The following is a 15,220-nucleotide window of genomic DNA, read 5'->3' as shown; positions in this document are numbered from 1 at the left end:
AGACAACACTGTCCATCACCGGACAGTGAGCTGTAAGAAGCTCCTAGGAAGAGAAAATCTAAGGGTCAGCTGCTGGATTCGAACCCGGGACCTCCGCGTGGGAGTCCAGTATGCTAACCTCATAGCTAATCCCTTCCCTTTTATTAAAGTATTATTTTTATTTCTATATTCCTTTCAATTTTTATTTTATTATTTACCTAATATTCGTTTTTTAATTATTTAGTTACGTTAAATAAGCTTATTAAATTTTTACAGAAAATATTTATATTAATAACAAAACTTCTTATATCAAGGAAGCACAATAAAGTTTTCCCACTCACTAGTGAGGAAAGTGTCACTAATGGGAATTTTTCCCCACTAGTGAGGGAAGTTGGGCATTACACAGCTGATTTTAATTGAGTAATGAGAACATTCCTACATGGTTGCAGAAAAAGATATTTTTTCAAAAAGAATTTTAAATGTGATAGGTTAGTAATTTGAATAGAATTATATTAAAATAAAGTACGTAATATATAGGACTGCCGCCATTTTCATTCAAACACAGGTTTAGTTATTATTTATTTGTTTATTTACTTTGCAATATGTGAAAATAAATATATAAAACGTATAAATGTTATTGAATATCATAAAATAATAATTTGTGAATACAAATGATCTACAGAGTTGTTTACACTATCATCCTTGCGGCTCTTGGTAAGATTTATTAAAATTATTTAAGGAGAAATGGCTGTCTACTTAAAATAGGTTGCCGACCCCTGGGTTAAGGGAACAGATTAGTTTCTAGGTTATAACGGTTACCAAATGAGGAACATAAAATAAGGCGTCGGGGAAGATAAAAATTTTCTCGTAACTACAAATACGTGTAGATTATGTGTTGTGCCTTATGACTTGAAAAGGGTTGTCTAAAGGATATTCATTTTGTGTCCAGTTCTAAAACCTGACTTTCTTTCTTCAAGAACGTTGTATCTGCTGGAATCTCTCCAGTCCTGAATTGTGGCAAGTTCACTTCCCATATCAGGAAAACCACCTTCAGAGGCGAATCCGTTGTTCATCCCTCCTAACGCTCCAATTAGCTGCACAAAATTGTTCTTGGACTTCTTTTTTTATTTTTCAGGGTAAGCCGATAAAAAAAGTTTTCCTGAACATGAATAGTTGAATATTTCCTGGAAAATTTCGTCTGTATGAAAAGTGTTTGTTCAGAAAAAGGACAAAAAATGGACCAATAGAGGTAAACCAATATAAATAGATCATTCAGGAAAGAGCACCTACCTCACCTAATTACTGCAATCTGCCGCTGAATTGTTTGGGCCAATATTGAGCAAGACCAGGTAGTGGTGGTGGAAAAGGTATTAGATTTTTTTGGGGGTAAAGGGAGAGGTAGTACGAGAGAGAGAGAGCAATAGGAGGTTTGTGACAGGATGTACAAGGAGCGAGCGAGACAGAGAAATCCAAAGCTCTCCACCAAACCAGAAGGTAATGCTGTCAGAATGCCCTGTGTTTCCATGCAAATGTCCACGACTCCATTTACATCTAAATTTGATTCAGACCTTTTCCTGTATACCCTCCAGCTATGTCCTGGAATAGGAAGCCGAAGTGCGGATGTGGAGAGGGCAGAATCACATCCCCCCCGATCTATCTACTCTCTCCTTGCAGTTAGTGTAATGCTGGTAGATGTTTTAAAGGCGTCAACATTTGCCCTATATACACTAAATGTACCCCACACACTCACACATGTTATACGGGACACGCTCAAAATGTAGAATCATAGTGGATTTAATCTAAAACATGATTTGAAAGTGGCTGTAGCAGTGCCGTCCATATTGTACTTTGAGCGATCTAGTGACATGCACCAGCTTCAGCGTGTTTCTCATTTTAATCGTATACTCCATACGCTTTTTCAAAAGCTCACAAATTTTATTTATTCATTTATTTGTACATTCCCCTCTCCTCACACAGATTTTCGACTTTGTGCTTTCATCAGAAATATAAGTTTCAAAGTCTAAAGAGGTTTTACCAAACAGATCAAATTTCAAATATTTTTGTAGGAAACTAAGAGGCAGCGCTCTAAGACAGGAATGAAATTAAGTTTCCCTCTACAATGTCGTTCTATGTACGCTCCAAACATCTGTATAGTATTTATAATAGTTCATTAATTTTGGTGACTGATTCATTAATCCAGAACGAAGAATGAATAATGTCCAATTCAGTCATATATTTTTATTATTTTGCTTTCAATCTAAGGGGCTAGGTCATCTTCAGGGCTTATTGATAAATATAATATTTGCGCATTGTTATTGTAAAGTTGGTGTGTCTTCTGTCCTGTCTGCTGATGGACTAGTCCCTTGGTCGAAAGCTTTGGCAAAATAAAAATAATAATGACTGAAATTGACATTATTCTTTTTTTCCTTATAATATTTAAGAAAAATCTTTTGCCAAAATTCCGGGATGAAAAGAATATCAGCCGTTCGGAAAAGCAAAATGAATGCTCAGTAATTTTCTAGGTATAGCCGCCAAATGATATTTTATTAAGATAGGACACAACGTGTGTTATGATCCTCTTATTTTAAATTGAAACAACTAATGTTAAGAAAATTGAGTTCTGGAGGAGTGTGACGTCTCGTTTTTTCCAACATATCTATTATAGTTATTACTTATCGAATTGAAATCAACCAAAATTTTAGTACAAATTTGTGGTGTGTAAGTAAAGTGTCTTTTCTCTATAGATTTTCTTTTTTAAAGAAATAAATTGCAAGCAAGTTATCTGCATATTTACGTCATAAATATTCTTCATTATTTTCTTACCATTATACAAAATGTGGTAGAAATACGAAAAGAAAATATTATATGATCTCATTATATGTTAATGGTATCATTTATTTTTTCAGTTTAGAAGGAAAACATGGGATACAGATACTTGGTTAGAGTTTTGTTTTAATATTATAGGTTCTATAAAGGACCATTTGCTTCCTTTTCCTGTTCTACATGAAATGATATTATAATAATTAAAATTATTCTTGGAATTACTCCCTGCAAAAATGGTTTTTCCTCATAAGTGTTAAATAATGAAAAATTAATAATTTAACGCCCCCAAAACATGTTTTTATTGTGCCAATCTGTGACCCGCTGCTACTATGGGTACGATGTTATTCAATTAAACCAGATTTAAAACAAAAAATATATGGTTATATAGTTCTGTTGAAGAATTTATAGTGTTTCTCCTTAAGGTTTACTATCCGAATCGTTCTTTATTCCTAGGATTGGATATTTTCCAGCATTGAACTTCTAATCTCCTCTCCAACTATATGTTTATTCAATATTGTTTGGGAAACCAGTTTTCAGGAAATTAAGGGGAAAAGTTCCACTTTTTCAAATGGTTTTTACCACTTTTTTTTCAAAATAGATTGTTGGAAAATGTAAAATCTATCTTAGACCTTAACATTAACTATCAAATACAAAAACAGCAGCAACATTCCAAATCTGGGAATCTCCCACTTGCAAATCTACACTTTATAATCATCAAACTAACGTCCATCCACCTTAGCTAATTATGTTAAGATGATTGAAGATTTTTAACAGACAAACTTCTTAAACAAAAATTTGTATAACTTTAGTCTATTTGATTAATAGACGTCTTCTAAGATTAATGAAATTATAGCTAAGTAAACACAGTCAGAGAAAAAATCTGGGCGGCCTCAAGTTGTGAGATGCAGTTGGCAAAGTCTTACTAAGCAGTGATCTTTTCTAAAACAAGTTGCCATCAAATTTTTTTGTAACAATCACATGTAGCAACCAGTCAGTTTCTTGGTAAAGGTAACAAACACAAATGAATATAACATTATTCATATTTCAAAATCCTTAAGCAAAAAGTAAACTCAGTTTCTAAACTTATTTATTTAAAAAAGAACAGTGTACCTTCAGTACATCTTTATAGTCCATTTCTCCAGAACACAGAAATAGTCCTCATTAAAATACAAAGTACTTCATTATCTTGAACAAGCAGATGTTTCTTGTAAAAGTAAAACAAACCAGAGTTTTCAGCTTGTAGGAAACTCCAAAGAAAATAAATGAACGGTAATGATAAGACCATTACCATGTTATATACTTTTATCAGAAACTTATCAGTTGTTTTACTTGAGTAGATGCGAATCATTTACCAATGGACTATTTCTTTTCAATTATTTATTTTCCATTTAATAGAAATTACTGTAATGTTTCTTGAGAAGAAGGATGGTTAAAGTTTCTAATTCGCTAAAAGCGTACTTCATCCAAGTAAATAAAATTATAAAGTTTATAGCCGCCAGATATATATTTCTAAAAAGTTTAGTCTGATAGTTTTCTAGTTTTTAATGAGACCAGTTATAACAGAAAGAAAACAGAAGAAGAAAATTCTTCTTATCTTTACAGAGGTGAAGACATCTAATTTAATGATAAGGACATATTTATGTAAAAAATTTCAAATGAAAGATGATTAAAACCCCAAATGAAGTAGCCTCACAAAGTTTGAAGGAAATATAAGATCACCGAATTTCAACATCTTATATCTCCCAAACTGTTGCAGGCAGATTGTTTTAATTTCTCTCAAATTGTACAGTTAAACATACTCTTAGAATGAGCAAAATTACATTGACTCCTGTACAGTAGTAAAGGAGATACGACTATAGACTAACAAAGGAGATACTCGTATAGACTAGCAAAGTTTGAAGGATATGTAAGATCTTTAAATTTCAACATCCTATATCTCCTAAACTGTTGCAGGTAGAATGTTTAAATTCTTCTCAATTGTACAGCTAAACAAACTCTTTGAATGAACAAAATTACATAGACTTCTGTACAGTAGTACAGGAGATATAGACATGCAAAGTTTGAAGGATATGTAAGATCACTAAATTTCAACATCCTATATCTCTTAAACTATTGCCGGTAGAATATTTAAATTCTCAATTGTTCAGTTAAAACTACTATATGTAACTAGGCGCTCTAACGGAGCCTCTAGCAATGGGCAGTTCCTGCTTTGAACTAGTACATAGGCTTAGTTTCTTTTATGAATTCACATAAAACAGTTCTTTCAAAAAATCAATAATTGTTGATTTATAATCTCAAGAAAACAAGGAAAGTTTTTGACGAAACTATTTGATACTAAAATTTTCTTTTAATGAAAATTTATGGTATTTAAAACTAAATTCCTCTCTCCTTTCTAAATCGCACAGTTCAGATATGTAAATCATGTTTACCTTTTTGAGTTTGAATTAAGTTATTGTAGAATATTAACAATGTAGATTAACACAATTTACTCATATAATAAAGGTACATATTTATACCTAAATAGTCCATAAATCTTGTTTAAATATCAGTGAATGCTGGGGCTTGAATGGGACAATATTATTCACAAATTTATTTTCTCCTACCAAGTGTAAATTTGCGTTACGTGAACTTTACGAACACGTGCGTAATTTCAAAGCAGTTACAGACATCTGCTGCTGTGCTTTATTACTTATTACTCTGCATTATAGCTGCAATAGATTCAAAACAAAAGATCATACTTCGCATAGTAAAACTAGGTGCACCAGTAGGGAATATATTTCTACACATTCATATTCCCTTTCAATATTACTACAGTCAAAGAAGAAGTGGAAGATGGGGAAGATAGTATTTACTTCTTTTTCTTTTAATAAAAATAATTTATTTTCTCAATATTTACAATGCGGAGTAATAACCTTTAATTGTTTCTAAAAATAAATTGAAATTTATTGCTCTTTTCTTATGTTTCAGGCAAAATCATCCGGACGAAAAGGAAATCCAGTTCAGTTTGCGATCAGTCTTCGAGGAGTTTCCGTGATGGACACTGAAAGTAAAACCCATCTAATGGATATATCATTGTATAGGTAGATAGAGTTGATTTTCCGATCATGACAAAAGTATTTAAACACATTATCTATTTATCTAAAGATCTCCCAAACTTAAAATGACTATACCGAATGGGTTGCACCTTTTCCAAACAGTAAAATACTCAACTTTATTGTGCGGCGGTCTAAAGATATCATATGAATCATAAAGATATTATAAAGATCTTATTATGAATGACTTCGAAAGTAGAAACTTACCGGAGGCAATTAATAATGAAGGTTCTTGAATATAGAATAGTGGAACCGTAACCATGTCCCATGGGCTTTCATTATTCTCCTTTCTATACCTTCTAGACCTTTCATTTTCTTACGTTTAATCCAGGATGTCATCGTGACTGGAGGAATCTGATCATTTAGGGTTGTCCGAATAACTGACCAGAATACTATATCAAATCTTCCAATCATCACAAATAAAAACTGGGACATAAAATTAGCCGTGTGGACTAGATATACAATACTAACTGCAATCTGATGGACGAAATGATATTCCGCACATCCAGGTATGGCATGCAAAGGAAATGTTGATCAACTTGCAAGGAAAGGGTTATAGTAGCAGATTCTGCCTATCGAATTTCAAAGTGATATTTGCATGGGAATACCCATAATTGAGGCTAAGGAAACTGGAATGGCTGTGATCTGTCGGCACACCAAGAATTTTATAGCATGATACTTAGCAGATCTGCGAAAGAAGCATTTAATTGGGCATGCAACTGTGGTTGTTCACCTGAATACCATCTTATAAGAAAGACCATACGTTATTATTTGGAAGGCTTAGGTCTGTGGCTCCTAGCAACAACTTATTGCTTATTTCTAGTTTCAAGCAACGAAGAAGTGTTCAAATGTGCAGCAGTGTTTTTCACTTAAAGAAAAATAATCTTTACCATCAGAAACTGTGAAGTAGAAGTATAATTGGATGATATCAAAAAAGAGACTAACGTGCGATTCCATTTTAACACCTCAAGCACATCACAAAGCTAATAAGTTGCTAAAGTGTTCCAAGTGCCACAAATGATTAAATTAAAATCACAGATAACTGAAAGAAATCAAAAGGCTAGCTAATTGCTAATCTCAAAACACTCTTAAAAGAGAGGATTAAATAATTTTAAAACAAATAAATACTTAGAGAATGGATTTTGCACTTTGAAGTTTTCTTGTAGCGAAGCGACATGCAGAAACTGTTACTGAGCCAGATGGAAAACTAAAGAAACATCAAATATGTAGTTGTATATCATTTAGCAAGTTGTAGTGGTGTTGAACCCAACGAAGTTTTATTAAAACAGATTAAATAATTATGCCAGTAAAGAGAGTTAAAATACATTCACAATATAGGAACGTGATTTGAAATTGAACCATCTTTAACCAACCAACAAATGATAGCAAGAAATATTGAACCAAATGTTGTAGGAAAGCTAGAGAAATTCTTGGTTAGGAAGGACTTGGAAGTTAGTTTTGCAGTTATATTAATTTCAATCTAATAAGTTATAACTAAAATCTGATTCCCTCTAACTAATACTGAAAATTCCGCAAATAGTTAACTACAAATTGACTTAATAAAATAGTTTAGAGATAGAAATATTGTTACCATTAATTTTGGTAACATTGTTTTCCATACTATCATTCAATTTATCGTTTTACCCAATAATGTGCCCCGCACTGTTTAACCAACAAATCGACTTTTTATATCTTTTCAACCGTTCATTTTTGAGCGTTGAGCAGTAAATAATATATAAAAAGCTCTCTAGATCTTGTAAGTTTGAAGCTTACCACTGAAGCTGGCTTCTTCAGTTTTCACTTTTTTTTATATATATTTTGAGAGGCTGCATATTGTCCACACGATTTATAAATAATGTTTCGATGAACTTATGATTTTAGTATTAACTTAAACCTTCAAGGTATTTTGGTGACGCCTTTGCATAGTGTAATGTAGTCACCATTCTAAACTAATAAATATTGATATTTGCTATAATTACTATATTATCAATATAGATTGAACGGTACATAGTAATTAAGTAACAATTATTGTCAGGGCCATCCATCTGTTTACTTCAAATGATATTTGTTTTGATAAAAGAATATAAGGTTTATTTTGTGACTATAAAATAGAGCTAATTTTTATTAATATTGTAATATTTTATGATGATAACTAAGTATGCTTTTGTACTAAGCTAATTGGAAATGGGGTCATTATCGTGTTATTAAACTGAATTTTCAGTAAATGATATTAAATTTGCATTTAATTAAATTAAAGTCAATATAGAATTAATTATGGTAATGGGCAGTAATAACCAGAGTCAATTTTGCTATCAATCTCTGTTAGTATAATCGAATCGATATTGAATGGTTAAAAGCACATAACGCAGACGGTCTAGTATGGGGTGCTACCTCCTCCTAAAATTAGTGTTACGATGTACCATAGAGAACATGTAATATTTCTGGTAGTGGGTATCTATAATATAATTGGACAAAATTGCTCTTAAAGTTAAAATATAAAAGTAAGTGTAGTCAGTTAGTATTCAAGTTAAATACTAAATTGTTTTACAAACTCAAAAAATGTACTATAAATTATTGCCTCTAGTAATCTTTAAAATTGGAATTATAGCGATGCATGCCACTGGATTAAGGTTAGTAATTCACCAAGAGTTCCTTCAGAATGGCTTTGAACATGTCTTCATATCTGTATGACGAAACATATACTTTCTTTGCTTATACAAACTCAGAAACAAAATTGATTGCTGTTCTGAGAAGTCCATTTTACCCTCGAAGATTGGAATGTTATACCCACGGCTACAGACTCTCCCAAAACGTGTCTAATAAGGCGAAAATCTATCATGATTGCCGAATTTCTTCATCTTACATCAAACCTAGTGCTAGTTAAAGTCACAAATTACTCCCAAGTCATTTCAGGGCTAGTATGGGATGATTGCTCATCTTTTCACTCCGTTAGACAATACTAATAATAAACTAACTTTATCTCATCTGCGAAAGTATGTGGACAGACGGCCTAGGCTCTAATAAATAAACGTTTTTCTCAAAATCTATCTGATCTGCGTTGTTGCCAAAAGTTTACATTTATAAAGAAAGGTTATGTTCTTTATTTTAATGAACATTTGATTAGTCAATCTTTTATTAGAAAAGAGAAAAGAATAGCCACAGTTGGGCTGTTTTCCAAAATTGCGCTTTTTTGATCCTACCAGATAATTTTAATTTAATACTTCTTGAACCCTATCATCTAGCTTGACAGTATGACACGAGATAAAGTCAGCCTCTAAGGTCCGGTTTTACAGCAAATCTGGAATTGTTGGTGAGTTCTTCCAGAGAAAGGCGAGCGAATGTGTAACTCCACAGAATCCTCCTTATAACCGACCGTTGATGTGGGCATACTTTGTTAACTAGAGAATTGATCTTTTGGGATAGTGCTAACTGTCATCCCATTAGCTTTGAGTGCGCTCAGTCAGTGTAAGATTTTATTATTTTAAAATCACCACTCATTTATTCGATTGTACTAAAAAAAATCTTAAACTTAGTCTTATCTTGATTTTAAAATTCATTAAAATAGGTTTAGAATTTTCTCTTATTCTGTTAGAAAAGATTAAATATTAAAATTTATATTTATTTATTAAATAAGTAAATAGGGAATTTAGAATAAATGAAAATCGAGATTTATAACGCAGCCCTTTGTTCTTTGAAGGAAATGAATTTACTGTAGAGGGAGGTTGTAGATGTTTGGTAAAGCTCCATGGCAAACAACTCAATTATAAATAATTAAATTCATTAAAAATTTATTTTATAATTCTAAAATAAAAATAAGTTCCAACAACTTAGAGGAAAGTCTCTCTCTAAATACATTATTTATCCCTTTACTCTCTGGTTGCACATTCAACTTTAATATTTATCCTGTGACAAAAATGATTTACTTGTTACGGCCACATTTAGGCTAAAAGTAAAGAAAGATTTTTATCTTTTTAATAAAAACAGTAAACAAAAAATAAATTATTAAAATAAAGAAATGTGTATCTAAAAGAAGGAATAGTAAATATTTAATGCGAAAGATTGTGTTGAATTCACATGGTGTCATGGCAAGTTAAAGAGTTCTCGACTTTGCATGAAATTTAGTTTTTGTTATATTGGTCCATGTAGTAACTAACTACGTAGATTTTCACTTCGTTGCAAACTCTTATAGTTCTTTATTCGGCGAAGGACGGTGAAGTGTCTACACTGTGTTTAATGGCCTATAAGAATGGTAGGACTATAGCATTATTTATCGTTATTGAGAAAACGTACCAAAAATCATTTTTCCGTGAACCATGATTAATTTCAAAAGTTATTCACATTTCTAAACTATCATTTTTGAACTATTTACTATTTTAGGTGTCTACATTTACAGATTTCTTGGATTAAAAATAATTTTTTCTTTTCTAGGATATCCTACTGCTCTGCAGATGCAACATATGGCCATGTTTTTGCTTTTATTGCCACAGACGACGATGACATACTACAATGTCACGCATTTCTTTGTCAGAAGAGGAAAATGGTAAGTAAAAACATAGTTAAAAAAAATAAATAAATAAGCATCTTGAATTTATCAGTATGCTTCGGTCGAGTTAATCAAAGTTATTTATAATAAAACCAAATATTCTAGAACAATAGAAGGAAGAGATAAGGTGGGAAAAGGAAGAACAAAGGAAATAGTTCAAAAACAACAATTAGTTTTCATTGAACATTTTCCCTTCATGGTGTAGAGTTCGGTAATGTTCAGTAAGGCCATTTGGAAAACTGGGGAGTAGAGGCCATTCCTTGGAATTATTGTAATGGGTAGTTTAATTATCAGAGTGGCTGTTAACGCCCCTTTTCCAAAACTCCCTCTTAGAATGCGTAAAAAAAAAGGTAATAAAAAACCAACCACCTAAAACTTTACTTCTTTACGCCTTCTCTTTTATAAAATCATAATTGCCGCCCATCACCTTATCATATCTTTATACTTGGTTATTCTTAAATTAGCACTTCATCTCGTTTAATTGCTAAATAATTTTCTTAATTTATTTTAATTTTTTCTCAAATAACTTTTAATTTTTATGGTTTTAAATAAAAGTTTTGGATTTAAAAAATATATACGTATATAATTTTCAAGTTCTACTGTTTACTCCCAAGATTTGGCGTGCCCCTTTAAAACAAAAACAACCCAGTAAAACAGTCCACTTTGTATAAACAGAGAGTGTCTTTTGGATTTATAGAGTGAATTATTATCGTACATCGAGTAGCCTCTGTATTTTGCGCATAAAATATAAACATTTATTATTATAACAAAGAAGAAACAAATTCAAAAACTTTTATGTATCTATTATGTTTGGATCTGCCTTCATAACTTTTTTATGTTGTGTTGTATGTTCTGCAGTGTTTAATTATTATTTGGTTTTTGTTTATTTCAAAAATCGTAAAAAGGGTTAACATATGTGAATAAAAATATATGGCAGGTTAAAGTTCTTAGTATTTAGGTCGAATGTTGAGGTTCCATGTGAATCATTTATTCGGAGAGATAGAGGTGTGTGTTTCAGATACCTTAGGGGATAAATTCGGTTTAGGGAACGTAGAGAATATTGTTCGGCGTATTTGTTTTTTTTACATTTACAGAAGAAGGATTGAGGACGTGAGTTGGGATTGAAGAAATCAATTAACAATTTACAAACATCACTTTTTGGGACAAGAATTCAAATTATGACAATTTAATTATTAACTTTAGCACTCACTAATGACAATATAATAATTTTTTAGGCACAACTGATATCAATAACTGTGGCACAAACTTTTAATACAGCTTTTCATCTTTGGCAAATGTCACACACTGGAATAATACCTCACGCTGATAAAGCCGCAGAAAGTCTCTTTTCAAGTAAGATTATTTATTAACCATATTTAAATATGTTTATTTTTATTTTTTTAATAAAGTTTTACAATTTCAGCATTACATGAAACATATTGTTATTTAATTATTTATTTGATTAAAAACAAAAATTATGATAAAGCTTTGTAGTTGATACATCAAAGTGTAAAAGAACAATTTCGCTTAATGTTTCCCAAGCCCATCAGCTGGCCTTGATAACAAAAAAAAAAAAATGTTTACTTAGTTTACGTACATTCAGTTCCCACACAATTCTTTGTTCCTAAACCTGTAGATAGTAGATTTTAATTAGCTAGAACCCAGATAACACTGTCCACCACTGGACAGTGTAGAAACAACAAATCTGTGGATAGGTAGTTGACCGAGAATGCGGGATCTGTGTGTGGGATTGTGCGGGAATGCGTTGGTGCATAAACTGTTGAGCTAATGTCTGTCTTCTCATAAAATAGAATTGCCATTAAGTTTAGTATTTTTCTTCTTATGATAAGTAACTTATCTTTAAAAAAAAAAAATCAATTGCAGGCTGTATAAAAAGTGCGGATGCACATGAACAATCATCGAAAAGGCCGCAGAGTGTAATTCAGCAAGTTTTGGCTCCCATACCGATGCTGATTGATCTCACCACACCAATTGAACAGAAACCACCAAAGAATTGGGTATGTGGTAAATCTTATAATTACCGTATTAAAAGTTTCAAAAAAAGAATGACTCAGATTACTTGACTTAATCTCTTAGCTACGCATGTCATAGAGTGAAGCATTAAAAACGTCCGCGGCGTTACAGATGTTTTGTTACTCCATTTGATGACTCTATTAGAACGTTTCAATCTTAGTGGTGATGTCATCAGTTTAGCATTTTACATAATCTGTATTTTGACGATCAACCCTCGTACAACTGTTCAGTTAATTATAGTTCTACAGCATCTAGGCGAGGTTTGATTTGGGTTTATACCCTCAATGATCAAATCGCTGGAACAATATTAAATAAAACTGATATTATCTTAGAAATTGTTCATTCTTTTTTTAAACAATCAAAATACTGTACTTTAAATTTAAATCATTTCAGTTTTGTAAAAATTTGATATAAATTTTATCAATTTCCTATTTTTCTTTATTTACAGACAAGTTTTGAAGATTAAAAAAGATAGCATGGCTGTGAATAGATTTAATAAAATTTAAGTTAGATTTATCTGTGATTTTAAATTTATTTGTAATTATTTCATAACTACTTTAAATGTAAATATTGATTAAAAATTTATTTTGAAAAGATAACAGATTAATCTTAAATAAACTTACTCAATTGAGTAATTAATCAATGTCAATCAAAATTAACACTCTAAATTATTCAATGTTTTACGTGTAGAACATCAGTCATAGATATAATTTTTTGTTCTTTTTTTTAGATTATGATTGTGCATCATCAAATTATAATTGTAGTAGTTTTATGATGATGGTTAAAATTTATTGAAAAGTTAATTATAAGTTTTATTTTTCTTGTGGAGTGAGTATTAATAAAAAGAAGTTACTTTTATAAAGAAAAATTATAAAAATGAACATTTTTTTAACTTAAATAAATTTAGAACTTATTTCACTATTAATTTATTTCTTTTCTTGTCTTTTTTTAAATTTTTTGGCGATGTCAATTCTTAGAACTGATCCGAAAAGACCAGAATTTGCATCAACCAGAATTTTCTTAAGGGTGTCAAAATCAACTACTTTTTAAGCTGTGGGCAACAAAACTAAGGCTGGGTGGTGTAATACTATTAGCTGCTTTGGTGAAGTAGAAGAATTTGTAAGGACTTTCAACCTAATGGGCTCCAAGGTTTAACATGCTTCTTGGGAACACATAAGCCTCCTGCGTCTGAGCGATATTTTATTTCTGCGATGTCGCTAGTAAAAAAGCCTTCTATAGATTTAATGGAAAGCATCATAAGAATTTTCTCGCAGCTTCTGCTTTATCTTTCTTTTACACGAGCATTCTTTTATGTAATCCCTTCTGAACCACTTCGTCACTGAAGTATTATATTTTCTTGTTGGCGGCTTTGCTTCATTTTGTTTCATATGAGCAAGACATATTTGTAACAATTTCTCTTCTACTATTTCATAACTCAGTGTTAACCTGTTACAGTGTTGAATGAGATGTTTTGCACAAGGGAATTACCTGTGAAGAGGTAAAAACCCTAAGTCCTAGATACTACTCTGTGCCCCAGCCGCACGCACAATACATCCCGTAGGTTATGTTCCAGTACTTCCTCTCCTACAACGTGAAACTTTTAACTGTTTCTACAACTTCTTGCACTTCTACTCCATCCATGTATACTTATAACCATTCTGGTGCGGGCAATGATTGCCAGAACAGCTGTTTAATGCGCTTATTCTGGCGTTGTGGATTTGAGTAATCACCTGAAATTGTATTCTGGAAAGCTTTAACAATGTTTTTTTTTTTCATTTTGTTTTGCCCCAGGACTTTGGCAGCATATTTTAATAAATCATAGTATTACAATAACTGAAATTATTTTATAACAAAGGAGAGTAATCATAATCACCTTAAATTGGGCATCATTGCTGCAACCCTTTGGTTTCTGTGAATCAGACCTAAACAAAAATTGGGTCACGGCCATGTTAAGTAATAAGTAGTTTTGATGAAAGTTAATAAGGAATTCATGTTATTCATCTAGCTCGTTGATCTTGCTTAACTCTTGCATTGTTAATCATGTGTAGGATGAATTAGGAGAATCGTCTGATTGTTTTTTTTAGGAGGCTCCAATAGGTCCTGTCAATAGCCAAAAGAAAATTTTTTAAAGATGGATGGGCCCCTACGCGGAAGAGACTCAAACATCTACCCAATAAACCCATTATGCAAAATGTCGAAATATCAGACAAACTCATCTTCAAACCTATCTGCAATAGACTTTTTTAATTCCAACTCAGATCTACTCTTAGATTTTAGACGCCATCATTCAACTATTGTTCCATGGCTAAGTGCCATTCGTTTCCTCCCTTTCACGGAAGGAATGCTACTCTACCGGTTTTTCTGGATGTCAACAAAAACCTTTGGGCGTATTTGGCGTTCTTCTAGCTTTAAGCGACCTTAAATCCTACCTTACCAAGATGTATTAACAAGTAGCTGAGAGTCTATCACATGTTTATTTCATCCAATTCAAGAGAGGGAGGGATTGCCTCAGGGAAACATTCTTATAATGTTCTCTGTTCCCACCTTTCCTCGAAACTATGGGAAGTTATAAATCTGTGCAGATGCTCTTCCACAAGAAAACTGGATTGTTACATCCCTATTTCCATCATCTTGAACTTGGCTTTTAAGAGATGGAGAATTAAACAAAACGAAAGGAAAAGTTAATATGATACACTTACCCTCCGGAAAATAACTGCAGCTTCAAACTAAAATTGAATTGCTTTTCCTC

General features: G+C 31.9%; 1 protein-coding gene across 1 annotated transcript in view; it reads left to right on the top strand.

The window, feature by feature from the left end:
* Positions 1-13,396, top strand: part of LOC141461288 (low density lipoprotein receptor adapter protein 1-B-like) — a 47,847-nt gene extending 34,451 nt beyond the window's left edge. Inside the window, exons 3-7 of the mRNA XM_074142199.1 lie at positions 5,770-5,882; positions 10,323-10,434; positions 11,673-11,790; positions 12,322-12,455; positions 12,920-13,396. Of these exons, the coding sequence (XP_073998300.1) occupies positions 5,770-5,882; positions 10,323-10,434; positions 11,673-11,790; positions 12,322-12,455; positions 12,920-12,937 (495 nt within the window). The 3' untranslated portion in view covers positions 12,938-13,396. The remainder of the gene's footprint in view (positions 1-5,769; positions 5,883-10,322; positions 10,435-11,672; positions 11,791-12,321; positions 12,456-12,919) is intronic.
* The last annotated feature ends 1,824 nt before the right edge of the window (positions 13,397-15,220 follow it).

This window comes from Rhodnius prolixus, unplaced genomic scaffold (assembly GCF_049639745.1).
Source record: "Rhodnius prolixus isolate KJV_2025 unplaced genomic scaffold, Rpr scaffold_6, whole genome shotgun sequence".
NCBI lineage: Eukaryota > Metazoa > Arthropoda > Insecta > Hemiptera > Reduviidae > Rhodnius > Rhodnius prolixus.
This window is presented reverse-complemented; position numbering and strand designations above follow the sequence as displayed.